Source organism: Sus scrofa, chromosome 13 (genome assembly GCF_054392235.1).
Source record: "Sus scrofa isolate SSC_HxYL_T2T_F1_AM1 chromosome 13, Sscrofa_HxYL_maternal_Yorkshire_Landrace_v2.0, whole genome shotgun sequence".
Lineage (NCBI taxonomy): Eukaryota > Metazoa > Chordata > Mammalia > Artiodactyla > Suidae > Sus > Sus scrofa.
This window is the reverse complement of record NC_139395.1, coordinates 154,329,717-154,347,254: the sequence shown is the minus strand read 5'-3', so window position 1 is coordinate 154,347,254 and position 17,538 is coordinate 154,329,717. Positions and strand designations below refer to the sequence as shown.

The 17,538-nt window shown below is 36.6% G+C and overlaps 1 protein-coding gene across 3 annotated transcripts in view; it reads left to right on the top strand.

Annotated features, from left to right (window-relative positions):
• The window catches only part of GTF2E1 (general transcription factor IIE subunit 1), a 38,593-nt gene extending 21,348 nt beyond the window's left edge, over positions 1 to 17,245 (top strand). For 2 of the 3 annotated variants that reach the window (XM_021070303.2, XM_021070304.2), the window contains exons 3-5: positions 4,274 to 4,475; positions 10,715 to 10,956; positions 15,471 to 17,245. In XM_021070303.2, coding sequence (XP_020925962.1) covers positions 4,274 to 4,475; positions 10,715 to 10,956; positions 15,471 to 15,895 — 869 coding nt within the window. In that variant the 3' untranslated portion in view covers positions 15,896 to 17,245. Of the gene's footprint in view, positions 1 to 4,273; positions 4,476 to 10,714; positions 12,538 to 14,183 lie in introns of all 3 variants that reach the window. The other variant, XR_014824710.1, reaches the window with a different exon arrangement.
• The last annotated feature ends 293 nt before the right edge of the window (positions 17,246 to 17,538 follow it).

The window sequence follows — 17,538 nt, the reverse complement described above, 5'->3', positions numbered from 1 at the left end:
TTCTCTCTTTGCCCAAAATAAAAGCATTGCTCTTTCATATGAGTGAGCTACACTGACAAGTGTTGATTTGTTTACTTTGAAGTTTGCAGTGCATGTTGTCTTCAAGAGAAAAATGGGGTACTTGGGAGGACATTTAATTGGGTATACAATGACAGTTTCAGTGATAACCTAATAAACTGGGTAGATAATAAAACATAGTATGTTGGATGGTTACAAATGTGAAGGAAAAAGAAAGGGAGGACAAAACAGTGTTGAAATTTTAGGTAATGTTGGCCTTGGAAGCCCTCACAGATGTGGCTTTTGAATGAAGGTTTAAAGTAAGTTATGAGATTAGCAGTTTAACTCTGGAGGAAGAGCATTCCAGGAAGAGGGAACTGCGATTACAAAGGCTCCACAGCAAAGTGTGCCTGGTACACTTTGAGGAGACCAATTTGTAATGCTTTGAAGATATAATGAGAATTATAGTGTTGCCCTTTGCTTAGCTATCTTTCTGTGCTTCAACCAGGGCACTTGCTTTTTTTTTTTCCTTTAGAGCACTTGCTTTTATGTATTAGGTACTTTTTCACTTGAGTGGGATTTCTTCCTTTAAAAATAATTTGAGGAGTTCTCTTGTGGTGCAGCAGGTTAAAGGTCCAGCATCATCACTGCAGGGGCAAGGGTTTGATCCCCAGCCCAGGGTCTTGCTCATGCTGCAGGTGCAGCCACCAAAAAAAAAAAAAAAAACCAAAAAAAAAAAAAAAACCCTGAAAACTACTAAACTCGGTAGCTTTTCTTTTGCAGTATTCTCTAGTTCTCCTTGACGGTCTCTGTAGGTGCTCATCTTTGAATAGTCAGTGTAAGTCCTGCATCACTGTTTTTTAATTCAGCAGGTATTTGAGAGGTGTTAGACCTTACTTTACAGGGATACCATCTTTTATCATGCTTTGCTTTATTGCATTTCACAGATAATTGCTTGCTTTCTTTTTTTTTAAACAAAGTTTGTGGCAACTCTGCGTTGAGCAAGTCTGTCGAAGCCATTTAGCATTTGCTCATTTTATGTCTTATATTTTGATAATTCTCGAAATATTTCAAGCTTTTTTGTTATCTTTGTATTTGCTCTGGTGATCTGTGTTCAGTGATCTTTGATGCTACTACAGTTTGCTGAAGGCTTAGATGATGGTTACCATTTTTAAGCAAAAAAAACATTTTCCAATTGAGTTATGTACATTGCTTTCCTAGATTTAATGCTATTGCACACTTAATAGACTACAGTATATTGTAAACATAACTTTTATATGCACTAGGAAACCAAAAAATTTGTGACTCACTTTATTGCATTACTTGCTTTATTGTGATTTGGAACCAGAGCCACAATCTCTCTGAGGTATGCCTGTATATGACTTATGTTTTAAATCCCACATGGGTTATAGTCTTTATATTTTTGATGAAGAGAAGAAATTGAGGTAGCTTGGAATAGTTAAGAGAAAACTAAGAGCTTAAGCAAACTAAGAGCCTATGCAAACCAAAACTTCTCTAGCCAAGATTTCTAATTACCCTTTATTACTAAATATAAAACCTGGTTTTCAATTCTTGTTGACCTTGGAAAAATAGCACTATATCATTTCCTCCTTGAAACACCATCCTATCCTTCTGGTTGTACCATCTGTATCTCTCAAGGATTCTTCTTTCCTTGGGTTTATACCTTGTCTGCCTGTGCTTCTCACTCTCCTTAATCCCTGGATACTCTGATCTAGTGTATGTTTTCAGTTACCATCATACATTGTTGATTCTCACATCAAAATTTCTAATCTCAAATTCCACTCTTGAGCTCTAAGCAGTTGAAATAAATTGGCTTCCAACATTTTGATGGCCACTGAGCAACATGGATTCACCTATCTATAGCAACTCTGTATCTTTCTCCCACAAAGTAAACAAAACTTGTTCTTCCTCTTTATTTTAGTAAATAGTATCCTTGTTCAGTTAAGCCAGGATCTGTATGTTAATGCCCATTAGTTAAACACCATCAGGTACATGCCCATGGCAAACAAAATTGGGTGTGTTTATGCTTTGTGCAGCAAGGAAGCCACATACCATAGGGAACCATGGGGTGTGTCAGCAAGTATGTGATGGGCAAACTTAGAGAATTTCAACTTTTGTTAAGTAATTTTGGGAAGGATTCAGGGAATTGGTGGGAATTTTGCTGTGGATTAAATACTGTCAAGAACTGAGGATAATTCTATTATTGGCTGTCTTAATAAATCTTATCCTATGGTGAGAAGACCAGGGCGAGGCTAAAACTATAATTGGTAAGGAAGCAGCAATCACTCCTGTTAGCTGGGATGTTTTTTTGTGTGTGTGGTTATATAGGGACCTTACTTTTGTCCATGTTCATACAGACTCATACTGGCTTGCTTTTGTTTCAATTCCATCATGGTCTCAGAGGACCTTATCTGATATTGGTGATCTGTAAGACTGTTTGACAGAAAAGCATCATGGCCTAGGTATGAGTGCTGGGCCACTTCCTAGCTATCAGAGACTGCTTTCTTTCTTACTTATTTGGAATAGATGTAAAAGATGAGGTAGCATATGTATAGCAGGAAGATGAATTAAGAGTGATTATACAGGGTATATAAACAGAATTTACATCTTATTGGTTGTTTATGTGTGAGAGACAGTAAAGAAACGTACTCAGTTTGGAATGTATCAGTAGAATCTAGTGTTAATATTGAAGCAAAGATGTCTAGTTTGTGTATTTCTTATTAGGAGAAGAGGGATTGAGGGTGGGTTTTGTATCAATAATATATTTGGGCTTTTAAAAACGAAACGTTTGCATACTTACTGTGTGCCAGACACTAAGTACTTGTGTGATCTCTTTTAATCCCTTGGATTAATTGAGTTAGAAAGGAAAATGCATATCCCTGGCACTGGGAGTAAGAACCAAACTGGAGATCTAAGAGGGGCTAGTAATGTTAAATAATGATTAAGAGTGTGAGTTTTAGCATAATAGATTGGGTTTGAATCCTGCTCTCACTTCCCAACTAGTAGTGATACTATCTTGAGCAAATTACTTAACTCTTTAGAACCTCAGTATTTTTACAGATATAAGTGAACAATAATAATACCATCCTCAGATGATTGATGATACTTGTGATACTAGTAAGCACTCAGTATATAATAGCTGCTGTTACTGTTTTTCTCTTATTGGCTCTGTGTCTTTGGACAAATCACAAAACTCAGATCTTCAGTTCTGACGTCATTTAACAGGTTTGGTATAAAGACAAAAAGTATACACGGAAGTATTTTAGAAACAAAGCACTATACAAATTAAATGCATTTTAATGTCTATTATGTTGTCTCTTAAATGTTTGAATTTACTTGACAAGCAAAGGACTGTGTTTGGGTTATGGTATTTTTGGATCAAGTTATACAGGGTCTTGAATATTAACATGAGAAATTTAGATTTGATGCTTTGAACTTTAAAACTTTCAGATAGACTTCAGAGCAGGGGAATGAGATGATAATCATGTGGCATAGGAAACTGGGAACTGGAGAGAGATAGCCTAAACGTTCCATGACCAATTTAGGAAGCTAAATTCCAGGCTAAGTAACAGGGGCCCAGATTAGTAAAATAATCGTAGAAGTGAAAAATCTCAGATGTTTCTAAGGAGTTTCCACAGTTTAATTACAAGTTGAATGTGAAGGATATAGAAGTAAGAACAATAAAGTCTTCTTACACTTTCATTTTGGAAATGGATTGGTTGAATTTGTTTAGATACAGTTAATAAATTTGAAGGAATAGCTTTGTGACAATGTATAGGACGATCAGAGACTTTTGGTTTTAGGTATTTATTTGGCTTTCCCCATAATGTAGACTCAAATGTGTAATGTGCAAAGGGAAAACTGTTGGGAAAGTATACAGGTTTCAGTGGTAAGCTGTAAAAAAAAAAAAAAAAAAAAAAAAAAAATCTGGTTTTTAGTTAAAATAGTATAAATATGTTACAAATGTGATCAAAATCTGCTGTGCTGCTGTTAGGGTCGAAATTACTTTGAAATGTTTCAAAAAATGATAGATGGATAGATATATGATAAATCAAACATAGGAAAATAGTAGTTGTAGAACCTCAGTGGGCACAAGGATGTTCATGGTAAAATTCTTCCATCTTTTCCATAGTCTTGAAAGTTTTAATCATAAAATGTTAGAGAAGGAGTGGATAAAAACAGATAAAAATGGTTTGCCAAAGCCTAGTCTTGAGAATTTCTCTTCCCTGGCCTGAGACTTTTGTTTTCTTTATAGGAACTTTCCGCTGTACTTTTTGCCATACAGAGGTAGAAGAAGATGAATCAGCAATGCCCAAAAAAGATGCACGCACACTTTTGGCAAGGTTTAATGAACAAATTGAGCCCATTTATGCTTTGCTTCGGGAGACAGAGGATGTGAACTTGGCCTATGAAATACTTGAACCAGAACCCACAGAAATACCAGCCTTAAAACAGAGGTGAGTGTAGGCCCTGTGCTTTTATCAAGAACACTTTTCAGCTTGCCCTTGCTTTAACTGCTTGTACTTTGGAGAGCTGGGTTGGGTAAGCAATTTATCAGGAGACTAAAAATGTAACGTTACATGGATTCTAAGTGCTGTCACACTAGTCTTACTAACTTGTGCCTGTGATGAAGTTTGTATTGAGTGCACAACAGTGTGGGCCTTAGGCACAAATCTTTAAATAGTCAGGTTTGACTTTAAGTACTCAATCTGCTTGGCCTGTTGCAACTCAGCCAATTGTTAGCTAGTCCTAAATTGGTTGTGCTTCTTGAGGATATCTGAATTTTCCTCATGAATTCCAAAGCCTGAAGTTCTTTAAGGAATACACAGCATTCGCTTTTCTTGTTTGTTTTTAAAGGATATTAACCACATGTTTCTTGCCGTCTTAGGTTTCAGTGCAACTTTCTTGCAAGTGAAGTATACTAAGTATTACCTATGGGTTAGTGCTTCTTACTGTGGTACTTTTTTATCAACATACACTGATGTTTGAATTGCACAGGCAGCCTTAGTTTTGCCAAGCCGTAAAAGTGTTTTATATTCTTCTTTAAAAAGCATAAATGAGAATTGAGGTCACAGAGTACTCTCCTATTTTACCCTTTTTCTTTCTTCCTGGTGTCAATCTGAGTGCTTAGCGTTTACCATCTGCTTCCTTCCATAGAACCCAGTAGTCTAGTTGTAACGGTATAGATTTGGGGAGCGCTCTTAGTGTTTTGTGCCCTCTAGCACTGATGTTGCAGAAATACCAGTTCTGGGTAGTTCTGAGCACAATGAGTTTCTTTTTGGTGGTTAAAAACATTCTAGTTTTACAGAAAGTTTTATACCTAGGCAGGTTATTGTGAAAAATTTTTTCTAGTATCTGTGTCATTTAGGATGCCTTTATCTGTGAAAACTAATTAAAGGAGCTTGAACAGTAAGAAAAATCTAGCATGACCAGAAGTCCTGAGGTAGCATAATTCAGAATTTCACAGCTCAGTTATATCCTCAGGGATCTATTTAGATTTGTTCCATGTTTACTCTGCTGAACTTATTAGTCTACTGGTTGTCCTCTTGGGACCAGGCGTGGAGCAAGCCTAATACAGCCCTGTCTTTCTAGATACCACATGTAGATTAAGATGTTCAAGTGCAGAAAATGGAACCATCCCTTCCTTGTGTCCTATTTTCAGATGAAAGAAAGCTTTCTCAGAGGGCCGTCTTCATCCTACTGTATCCCCCAATGTCTCTCTGACCAGAATTGCTGTATATGCTTATTTCTAAACCAGCATCTCACAAAGGAAATAAGATCACATGATTGATGCTGAGACTAGTTAAGGTTTACTTCCTAGGACTGAGGAAGGTCCCAGAGTCCTTTGGAACAATAAGCAAAGGAGAGGAGCCATAATTGATAGGCAATTAATATCATCCACATTACAGATAGCCATAAATTTTTAAAGTTATCTTAATTTTTTTCCTGTTAGTCATTGGTCTCTTATCCAGAATTTATATTTTAAAGTTTTCTTATTGATCATTGGTCTCTTATCAAGGATTTATTTTTTATATATTTTTCTTTCCATTTAAGTAATGCTGTAACTCTAACATAGAAATTTCTGTGAGGGAATTGATTTTATGCAAATATATATATTTCTAAACTCATGAGTTATTTTATATCGAAGTGTGTTTTCGACATTTTTTCTGACTGCTTTCTATACAGTATAATACTATTTATGAATTATACTTGTGTTTCCTCCTTATAACTATAGTTATCCTCTTGTTTATTAAGATCCTTGCCCTCTACAATAGCATGCATTCACCACCATCACTGGCATACCACCTCTGTTGTTCTGTACCTACTACAGTGCACTTTACATTCCAGGATCTTTACTTAAGTATCCCTCACTCCGTGCTGGAGATAAGTCTGAGCAATGCCAGAGGCTCAACAGCAGCTCACTATATCAAGTCATCTGCTTCTTGTTAAGAATGATGGTGACTCAAGGAATAAAGAAATATAGGAAATAAACTAATCAAGAAAGAGGCTACTTAACAGCATGGTCACTAAGACAAAAGGGGGGAATGGAGGCAGGCAAGAAAGATAGAATGGTATACCTGGAGCTTCCAGCTTGAACAAAGTACAGAAGCTCTACATGGTCAGGAGAAAGACCACTAGAGCTAGGTTAGAAGGTGTCAGCTGACTGATATGACCTCATTAAGCATTTGACAAGTTCCATTGCTTTGAGATAACACCCTGGAAGTGGTATTAATTTAGCCTTTCTGTACTATAGGCTCCGTTTCAGAGAACAACATTTCTGTAATAGCCATCTTCCCCCAGTACAAGAAAAAGAAACGTCATAGAGTAGTAATGGTATGGGAACTCATAGCCAATAGCAATTCATTGATTTTTTTTTAATAAGTGCCATGATTGTTTGATTACTAATCTGTAACCAATTCAGTGCTAGCTTATCCCTAGAACAGGAACAGGAGGCTGCCTCTGTAGAACTGTCAGTAGATTTAACCCAAGAGCTGATGGACAGTTCCAGCATTTTAGCAAGTCAACCCATTGGGTATTTAAAGTCTTCTTATCTTTATTAAATGGAATTCCTTGCCAGTAACCTCCCCTTATCCCATCATCTCTTATTTATTACGCACCTTAAAGATCTTTAAATTTTAGTTTTGAAATAATATTCCTCCCTCACCTCTGAATAAGAATTATATCTTTTAAAAATTCTAAGATTTCTTAAATAATGTAAAGATTGAAAATTAAATTGTCAATTTTGTCATCTTTAAAATGTGTACATTCTCTCCACAGAAGAAATTTAAATATTCAGAAAGAGTGAACTCTGGTGTCACTCATCTAAATTTTCTTTAGTGTTACATTTGCAATGGTTTGACTGTATCTGTGGTGAAGGTAGAAATAAAATCTATGTAGTCAACTCTCCATAGTTAAAAATATCTTTAAAAAACCTCTTCCAAATTAAAAAATATGTTTTGCTTGTGGTCAAATATTTCCTGCCTCATACTGGAATAAAACCAATTTTGAGTTTCTATAATGGAGTAGTGAAAACAAGACTTAAAAAGCAGTCGTGTGCTTACATTTATTTGAATTATCCTATTCTTTTTCTCTGTTCTTTTTCTTTACTCAAAGTATTGAACACTTGCTAACCTTCAGAAGATAGTCTTCAGAGCTAATGCTAAAGATATAGCATAGATGAAAACTATGTGTTCAAGATGATACAGAAACAATAGCTTCAGAAAGAGTGAGTGAATCATTTAAGATTCTGGATAATGGAGAGACAGATAAGGACAGGATGTAGTTGGCCAGGTCAGAGCTAAAGAAACATTGAGTGGGTGGAGAGAGACATAAAAATCATCTGGCTAGCTCAGGGAGATAAATGTGGGGGCAGGAAGGCATATAGGACAGGCTTAGCACAACAAGATAAGGACATTGGTTGAAAATAGAGGAAAAATTAAAAGGAGTCAAGGAGAAAACTGGGTGAGAGAAGAAATTCAGAATATAGAGTGAGCACAGAAACATGAGGACACAAATCAGGACAAGAGAGAAGAGAAAACCGAGTGCTGGAGGGAGCCCAGAATTCAAAAAGACACCTTACACCAGAGTAAGCAGAGTCGTATTATAGTGAAGGCAGCAACACAGTCTTTCAGAAGACAACATGGAAGATAGAAAAAGAATGACTAGGGACAGGTATGGATTAAATTGAGACAAACATGGTAAGTAATGCAAAAAATAACATTAGATGAACGCAGAAAGGAATAAAACAGAGAGAGAAACCAGTTTTTAACTGTTGTATAAGACTTTAAAATACAGCAAGACAAATAGATAGATTGGGTACAGAGAGATACTTCTTAGGCTTAGATTCAAAGTGGGTGAGTAATTAACTGATAAAGAGGCTATAGGAAAGAATGATTGACAAAGCAGCCCTGGGTACAGCTATAGGCGATAGTTGGGAGGCACAGATTAAATGAGCAGATCAGCATGGTCTGGACAACTGGATACATTTTTTGGATAGGAAAAGTGGCAGTGGGCCTGTAAATATCCAGAGGCAGAACAAGAGGGATGGGATAAACCCAAGATGACCTCCAGAGAATGATCAGAAATAGTTTTCTCAGGGAAAGATGTAGTGAGCCCATCAGATACATGGAGTGATATGTATATATCAGAGAAATCTCAACTAGACATGAGACAGAAAACCCAGGTAGATAGAACTGGGCCAAAGAAGAAATGAAGAACAATGGAGTAAGCAGAAATGAAGTAGAACCAAAGAGAAGGAAAAATAGTGAATGGCTTCTGAGAGAATGAGAAGTGGTATAGAATTTAAAGACAAATGAAGAAGTATTGTTTAGGCTGAAAATGGGATAGGGTACTACATGGGAGAGAGTCTAGGATCCATGAAAAAGAAGTAAAGGAGAAATACGGGGCCAAGAGAATCAGTCAATAGACATGGAAAGGAATGCAGCAAAAGATTTGAAGAAAGGTACAGAGCTGACACTAAATGAACCGGCAGTTCCTGAAACATGGAGATAGTTGATGGAATAAAACACAGCTGTCTAAACAGGGAAAATCATGCATAGAATTTGATGCAAAAAGCACACAGAGAAAGATGAGATGTGAGCTCAGACACACAGAAAATCAGGTATATTCAAAAGAATGTAGAGCAGATTAAGAGCGAGACAAGCAGATAAAACAGGGAGCAGCAGAAAGATTGATGACTTTAACTCGTAGAGTTGAGGGAACATTAAGTGACTAGAGAAAGGTAAAAATTTTCTGGCCTGGAACAGACTAAGATTATGGGTAGTAGAGGTAAAAAACAAAACAAAATAGACAGATCATAGTTACTGTGGGGTAGAAATAATGCTTGGAGCTGGATATGGAGGGTCAGGATAGTAGGTGAAGAGATGACAAGATAAAACTTGATAGAAAAGAGGCTAATCTGTGCATAAAGATTTGCCTTATTTGGTAAGTAGCAGAACATTAATTCAGAATTGAAGTTTGGCTTTATATTACCCTTTTCTAGCTTCTCAGAACACAGAAGAAAGAGAAAAGCCCACAGAACTACTTTAAATTCTTCTGGGTTGAGCTGAGAGGATGCTTTTTAAAATTGCACATGGGAGTTCGTGTTGTGGCTCAGTGGTTAACGAATCCGACTAGGACCGATGAGGTTGTGAGTTCGATCCCTGGCCTTGCTCAGTGGGTTAAGGACCCAGCGTTGCCGTGAACTGTGGTGTAGGTCACAGACGCAGCTTGGATCTCGTATTGCCGTGGCTCTGGCATATGCCAGCGGCTACAGCTCCGATTCCACCCCTAGCCTGGGAACCTCCATATGCTGCAGGTGCAGCCCTAGAAAAGACCAAAAAAAACCAAAAAACAAAAAAACCCAAAAAAAACCCCATATATATATATAAAAACATGTATTTTGTGGGTTTTTTTGGAAGATTACTGGGAGAGATTTTTTTATCAGACGAATGTTTTTTTTTTTTTTTTTTTTTTTTTTTTTTTTTGGTCTTTTCTAGAGCTGCACTAGAGCTGCACCTGTGGCATATGGAGGTTCCCAGGCTAGGGGTCTAATCGGAGCTGCAGCCTTCAGCTTACGCCAGAGCCAGCGGGATGTGAGCCTCGTCTGTGAACTACACCACAGCTCATGGCAACGCTGGACCCTTAACCCACTGAGCAAGGCCAGGGATCAAACCTGCAACCTTATGGTTCCTAGTTGGATTTGTTAACCACTGAGCCATGACGGGAACTCCTCAGATGGGTGTCTTTAAGCGGATTTTGTCACTCTATCATTTTTCCCTCTCTCTAAGTAGATTTATTAAAAATGTCTTAATCTATACAATTTCAGTCATTTATATAGACCAGAGGATTCAGTGTTTGAGTGATTTAAGTATAAATATGATGGGTTCAGGGTTCCCTTGTGGTGCAGCCAGTTAAGGATCCAGCATCGCCACTTTAGTGGCTCCAGTTTCTTCTGTAGCTTGGGTTTGATCCCTGGCCTAGGAAGGTACACATGCAGTGGGTATGACCAAAAAATAATGTTTTCTTCAAACCCATGTAACTTCCACCTTGAGTAAGAACAGATTCTCAGAATTATTAAAGCATATGTGCATGATTGCTAGATAGCATTTATGTGTAATATATCAGTAACTGCTTCTTTTCTGGCACTGGAACTTTAAGTTTTCTTCTTCCTTCCTCCTCTGATCTTTTTATATAGCAAGGACCGTGCAGCAACTACTGCTGGAGCTGCTGGCCTGGCAGGTGGGCACCATCGGGAAGCATGGGCCACCAAGGGCCCCTCTTATGAGGACTTATACACTCAGAATGTTGTCATTAACATGGATGACCAAGAAGATCTTCACCGAGCCTCGCTGGAGGGGAAATCTGCCAAGGAGAGACCTATTTGGCTAAGAGAGAGCACTGTCCAAGGGGCTTATACCTCTGAAGAGATGAAGGAAGGTAAGAGTAAAAGTCAGTAAAATGGATATGTCTTGGCTTCAGTGGAAAATGAACTTGACTTAGTAGGAAGTTCCCTGGGCTATTCTTAGTTTTATTGGAAATCCACCATATCTGTTTTATAACTGCATTATAGTAGGATGTAAGAAATTGAGCAATAAGCATTAAAACCAACCATTACACTTGTGTTATTCTTCAACCTAGTTGAAATAACAGCTTTTTAAATCTCCATTTTTAGATTTGAGGAATTGTCATTTCTTTATCTTAATTTCTTGAGAAAATGCTCTTGTGTTTAAAGTGGGCACATTCACCTCTTTAGTGTTCTGTTGACCTAACTTACATACTTTTTCATTTCTTTGAATTGGGAGCCATAACTATACACTCATCCAAATGTTTTTTATGTTGTCTCCTCATAAATATCAAATTGTGCTTCTTGAAATATATAAAAAGATACCACATGAGTAAATGACAAGATTTGCAGAACTTTGTACTAGAATATTTTAGAAATCTCTATGAGCCCTGAAGGGTTAAGAAATGCATAATAATCAGAAGTTTGAGAACTGCGTGATTTTACTTTTTATATCTTAGTCTCAGGTTACTAGATGCAGAGACCGTGTGATCATGGTTTAGGACCATGTGGGAAATGGGAGGCTAAATCTGGACAAATATTAGTCAGAAACTGAGAAACAGGTGAGACAAGGATTCTGTACCTCCAATTAGATTTTATGAGCATTGGAGTCTTTGTGTCTTTATTCCTAGGTTATGTATCATTACTAACATCACATAAATTCTGGTTCTTTAATACTAAAGAATCATAAGAATCATCAGTAACTAAAAACCACTTGTTTTTTTTACTTTTTTTCTAAATTCTTTTCCCTTCATAATTAGTATTTCTTTACTGTGTATGCTAGGAGTTGTACAAATAGTGTGGAATTGGATAGTGATGGTAAAAGCAAGTAATAGCTCTAATGTGATTCTCTTTGGTGTTTTAATTCCAACCAGAAAAAAGTTTTCCTTGGCAATCCTACTTCACTCTCCCTGCTTCCCACTGGTTAGCTTGGCTATGATGTTTAATTATTTTGATTCATTTGTTTTAGATTACATAGTAGTTAGGGTGTCAACTATTTAATAGGCTTGATTTCCCTAACTTGGCTTCTTACTGTTCTTTAAGCAACCAAGCCTTTTTGTCCTTTGAATTTGGGAACAAACTTGAATAAAATAAAACTATTGTTAGCCAGTATTACATACAGTTTGGCTCGTAAGCTTAACATCCAATGTTTATAATTCCTAGAATGATAGAATTTGAATCATAAGGGCTTTAAACAAGTCATCTAGTCTACCCAGTTCCCTTCTGTGTATAAAAGGATATGCTGTTATGTCTAGATTTGTCTTCATTAGGTTTTATGATAAATGAATAGTCTCTATCCAGTGACTGTGTGAAGTGAGTCTTATTTGTCCTGCACTTAATATTCTTCAGACTTGAAGTTATTTTAATATCTTTCAGAATTTTATTAGACTTCAATCATGTCCTCATTATTATACTGAAAGTTCTAATTCTTTTTGATTCTGCTTTCCATATTAATAGTTCTTTTCCCCCAAACCACCTCCACAGTTTTCGTCTTAATTTTAATCGCCTTTTGACTGTCTCCAATTACAATATACTTTACTTGAGACTTAGTGACCAGAACAATACATGTTATTCATGCATGGATTTATCATTAATGATTTGAATTTTATTTCAAACATCCTGCTAATTTTTACTTGACACTTTGTTCGTTGCTTTGGTTCTGGAAACATATTAAGACCAACAACTTTAGGGAGTTCTCTTGTGGCTCAGTGGGTTAAGGATCCAGGGTTGTCACTCCCTGGCCCAGGAATTTCCGCATGCCATAGGTGTGGCAAAAACAAACAAACAAACAAACAAAAAAACCCAAAAAGCCAACATCTTTAGAAATATGTGCAAGGATTTTTTTTTTTTTAAGACTCTTTTCTGCCCTTTATCTGATAGCTTGGATCAGGTTGTTCAGTATATTTTTGATTTTTTTTCCCTGTAGGCAGGTTTTCTTACACTTGCCAGTATTGAAATAGATCTGCCACATTGCTGCCATTTACACAAGCTTCAGCTTTTCCTGTGTTTTTGTTTGTTTTTTGCTATCGGTTTGGCCTTTAAGCACCCAGAATTGCTTAGCATCATCAGTGAACTTGACAGTTTCTCAGTATATATCTTTGTAATTTATAAATCTATGAAATAAGATTGTTCCTAGAACTAATGTTTCTACTTTATCATCTAGAGATTTGTTCATTTATCCTTATTTTTCATCTTCTGTCTTCATCTATAACAGAACAATTCCTTTTTTTCTGAAGCCTCTCTAGACCCTTGTCAGAAATCTTTTAGATATGACTTCATTCAGTTTACAGAATTAAATTCCTTTTCCCATAATTTTATATTAACTTTAAACATTAATCAAAATCCTGTGTTGGTAATGTTAAGCTATTTGGAAAATTATTTTAGAAGCATGTAAGCCTGAGAGACTTATATACATTCCTTGTCTCTTTTTCCTCTTGTAGTACTGCTTTGGCAGTAAGAGCTCTAAGGAGGAAGTTCAGCTTTTGGCAGTGTTTTAAAATAGTTAGATTTTGATCACTTTTACATTGATGTTATCAAAAACCTGTTTTCTCTGACCTAAACTTTTAACTTCTCAATTCCTGTTTCCTTTTCCCTCTCTTATCTGCCCAATATCTCATCTCAGGGCTTTTATATTTTCTAAAGTTTCCAGGGTTACAGTTAATTCATTCTGATGTTTTAATGAGAAAATGCTTTCACTTCATCCATGGCCAGAATTGGTCATTTCTGAGTCTTCTTTTGATAATGATAATAGATAACACTAAGTTCCAGGCCCTCACAAATATTCACTTAATACCCACAGTAATACAGTGAGATAGATACTATTTTACTCTTTTTTGTACTTGAGAAAATGGAAGCAGAAAAAGATGAAGTAACTTGGCCAAAATCACATGGCCAATAAATGTTAGAGTTAGGACTTGAACCAAGGAGTCAATAATTAAAACATTATAATTATGTAAAGTTATCCTTATATTAAAATATTATATAAATAAATAAATATATGTTTGTTTGTTTTTCACCACACCCATAGCATGTGGAAGTTCCTGGGCCAGGGATAGAACCTGTGCTTCAGTTGCAGCCTGAGCCACAGCTACAGTAACACCAGATCCTTAACCCACTGCACCACATGGGAACTTTGATAATTCTTTTATATATTTTAAATGGCATTATGTTTGTATTATGTTTTTCTTAAATTTCATCCATAATATACACAAAAGATAATAGAAGGTGTGTGGTGGGAGAAGTTTCATTTCTTACTAGATTCCTAGATAAAGAGATCAAAGTACACTTAATTTGCCTCAGGAAAATAAAACTGCCATTTATTCAGTCATTCATCAAATATTTATTCAGTACCTAACAAGCGATAGGGACTATTCTGGGTGCGTGGGATATATTACTGAATAAAAAAGGTAAATATCTATTGTGGTGGACCTACATCTGTGGAGAGTAGGTGACAAAGATAATAGACATAAATTACTATGTTAGAAAATAAATGCTATAGGGAAAAATAGAGCATTGAGAATATAGGGGTAGGGGTGAATTAAAAGAAAGTGAAATTTGAGTAAGGTCATGAGAGATTGTAAGAGAGTATGGATACCTAGATGGAAAATATCCCAGGAAAAGGAAACGGGCAGTGCAAAGCCCTGAGGTCAGAATGCATATGGTGTGTACAAGGAATACTGTGGAGGCCACTGTGACTAGGGCAGGATGAGCAAGTGATAAGAGAGAAGTAGGTGGGCAGGAGGAGTTCCAGATAATGCAGGACTCTGAAAAAGATGAAGAGCCATGTTTTGATTTCCTATTATGCCACCTACAAACTTGGCCCTTCATAGACGTTATTTCATTTGTTCTGATTGAGAGCCCTAGAAGCTTTTATCATCCCATTTTATAGAAAGAGGTATCGAGGTTTAGAGACTAAATAACTTGCCTAGAGAGTTACATCTTGCATGTGGAAGAACTAGGATTCAGATCCAAGCTATATACCTCTTAAAATCCATGTACAGTTGCCCCTTGAACAATGCAGGGCTTAATCTGAGTATAACTTATTTCCATGGTTTCCTGCATCTCCATGGTTCAGACAACCACAGAACGTGTACTACTAGTATTTATATTAGGAAAAAAAAAAAAACATGTATAAGTGGAGCCTGCAAAGTTCAAATCCACATTGTACAAGGGTCAACTGTACTTAACCATTATGCTACTTAAGTTCTAGTTTGTAAGAAACATTTTGGCTATCATATGGACAGTAAGTAGCTCAAAAAATGGAATTACTGAAGTCTTTGTTATTTTGTATCATCCTATATTTAAATATAACATATTAAAATACTGTGTTAGTTATAAAGGAGTGCTTTTTTATAGTTAAGGTTTTGACTTTCTGGTTTTTTCCTTCCAGGTGGCATAGATATAGACTCATTTCAGGAGCGTGAGGAAGGCCGTGCAGGGCCAGATGACAATGAGGAAGTCATGCGAGCACTGCTCATTCATGAGAAGAAGACCCCCTCTGCCGTAGCAGGCTCAGTGGGGGCGGCTGCTCCTGTGACCACTGCCAATGGTAGTGACTCTGAGAGTGAGACCAGTGAGTCAGATGACGACTCCCCACCCCGACCGGCAGCTGTGGCTGCACATCATGGGGAAGAGGATGAGGAGGATGATGAATTTGAGGAAGTAGCAGATGACCCCATTGTCATGGTGGCTGGCCGTCCGTTCTCCTACAGCGAAGTGAGCCAGAAGCCAGAGCTGGTGGCCCAGATGACACCAGAGGAGAAGGAAGCATACATAGCAATGGGACAGCGCATGTTTGAGGACCTCTTTGAGTGAGCTTTCCCTCCTTTTCCTCCTTTCTCTAATGCTCATTTCAAAAAAAAATTCCCTACCTTTGAAGAAAACTATTTAAGTGGCTTTCTGTCCCTCTTGATGTAAAGCAGCTTTTAATCTTGCACAAAGAATGATGGGAAAGTTTGATTTTTATGCCAGAAACTTCCCCACAAGGTAGGTTGGCTATAAGCATTCCCTTCCCTATTACTACAGTGTTAATATTTTGCTGTATTTCCTTATCTAATCTTTTTCCTTTCCTTCTGAAATAAATGTGTGGAGTCTATAAAGTAAATTCTTCCTATCTGCTTGTAGAAGCCCACTATGACATGTTACAGCAATTCACTGATCACCTCCTTTTTATCTATTCTGACCAAGCATTCCAAACAGCTCCTGATATTGCTACCAATCAAGCAACTTGTCAACAGGCAAATCATTGATGAAGGAAAAAAAAATCTTAAAACTTCATGTTGCCTCACGATCGAGGATGGAGTCAATGCTTAAGGGGAGGTGGGAGTGTATGTGGAAGAGGGACGGCTCTGTCTAAATCTCTTGATGTTATCTAAACAAAAATTTGTGTCCTTAGAAGTGACTTTACTGAGAGATTCTATTAGTTTGCTAAATGCCTTTTGGTTTGTATAAGGGATAATAGAAAACAGAAAGTGTGTTTGGTAAGCCCTTAGGAAGAAATTAGAGAAAAAACATGCACTTAGGATAAAGAGTCCATGTAAAGGGTTGAAGAGTGAGGAGCCTTGGGAACAGTACCTTTTAGAATTGCCTGAGTTTGTGCTGAATCCTTATGTAAAACTGAGACCAGTACCCTGCTTTTTCCATTCTTTCACAGTGCTATAACTTGTTTAGAGGCCATTCCAGTAGGAATCAGCATATAACAGTTGATTACTCCTCTCTCTCTCTTTTTTTTTTTGTTCCTCTCAACATCATTGAAGACCTTCTTTGTCTCTCTTGAGTCTTGTCAGGCATGGTATTTTAGAGTGCATCCAGTATATTGTCACCTCAAGGAAAATAGTTTATTTTTGTTTCTGATATGTAGCATGGTATTATTCCCTAAGGCAGAACTTTAAAGATCTTTCATACAAGGGTCTATAACTATTGTATTTTTTGTAATATTTTCCCTTGCATTGTAATTTTTAAGTATTTATCATTTTATAGTACATGTGTAAAATTAAGATAGATTTTAGAACATCTGAGCCTTGTATAAAGTAATGTTTCATTTACCTGGGTTGTATTACTGACTATTACAATAAATCTATTTTATACTGACTGAAATTCATTAATTTCTAGCTCTGTAATATCTTGGAGCATAATTAAAATTAATACTCTTCCCATTTTAAAAAAGTGTTTCAGAATTTTTTCTCTTACTGGTCAAGTAGATGCAAACTATATGTGGTCTAAACTTTATCTGGCAGTAAGTTGCTTTAAGAATGACTTTTATGTATGTACCTTGTGCAGATGGGGCTATTAAACATTGTTTTCTGAACATTTCATAATATAGAAATAAGTTCATTAAATAGTAATCAGATGTTAAGTTTTAAAATGTAGTTGCAGATGAACTATCTGCTCTTCAATGACTACACGTTTTGTAGTATTTTTTTCTTGAATTTAACTTGTTCTGTTTCCTAAAGCTACTA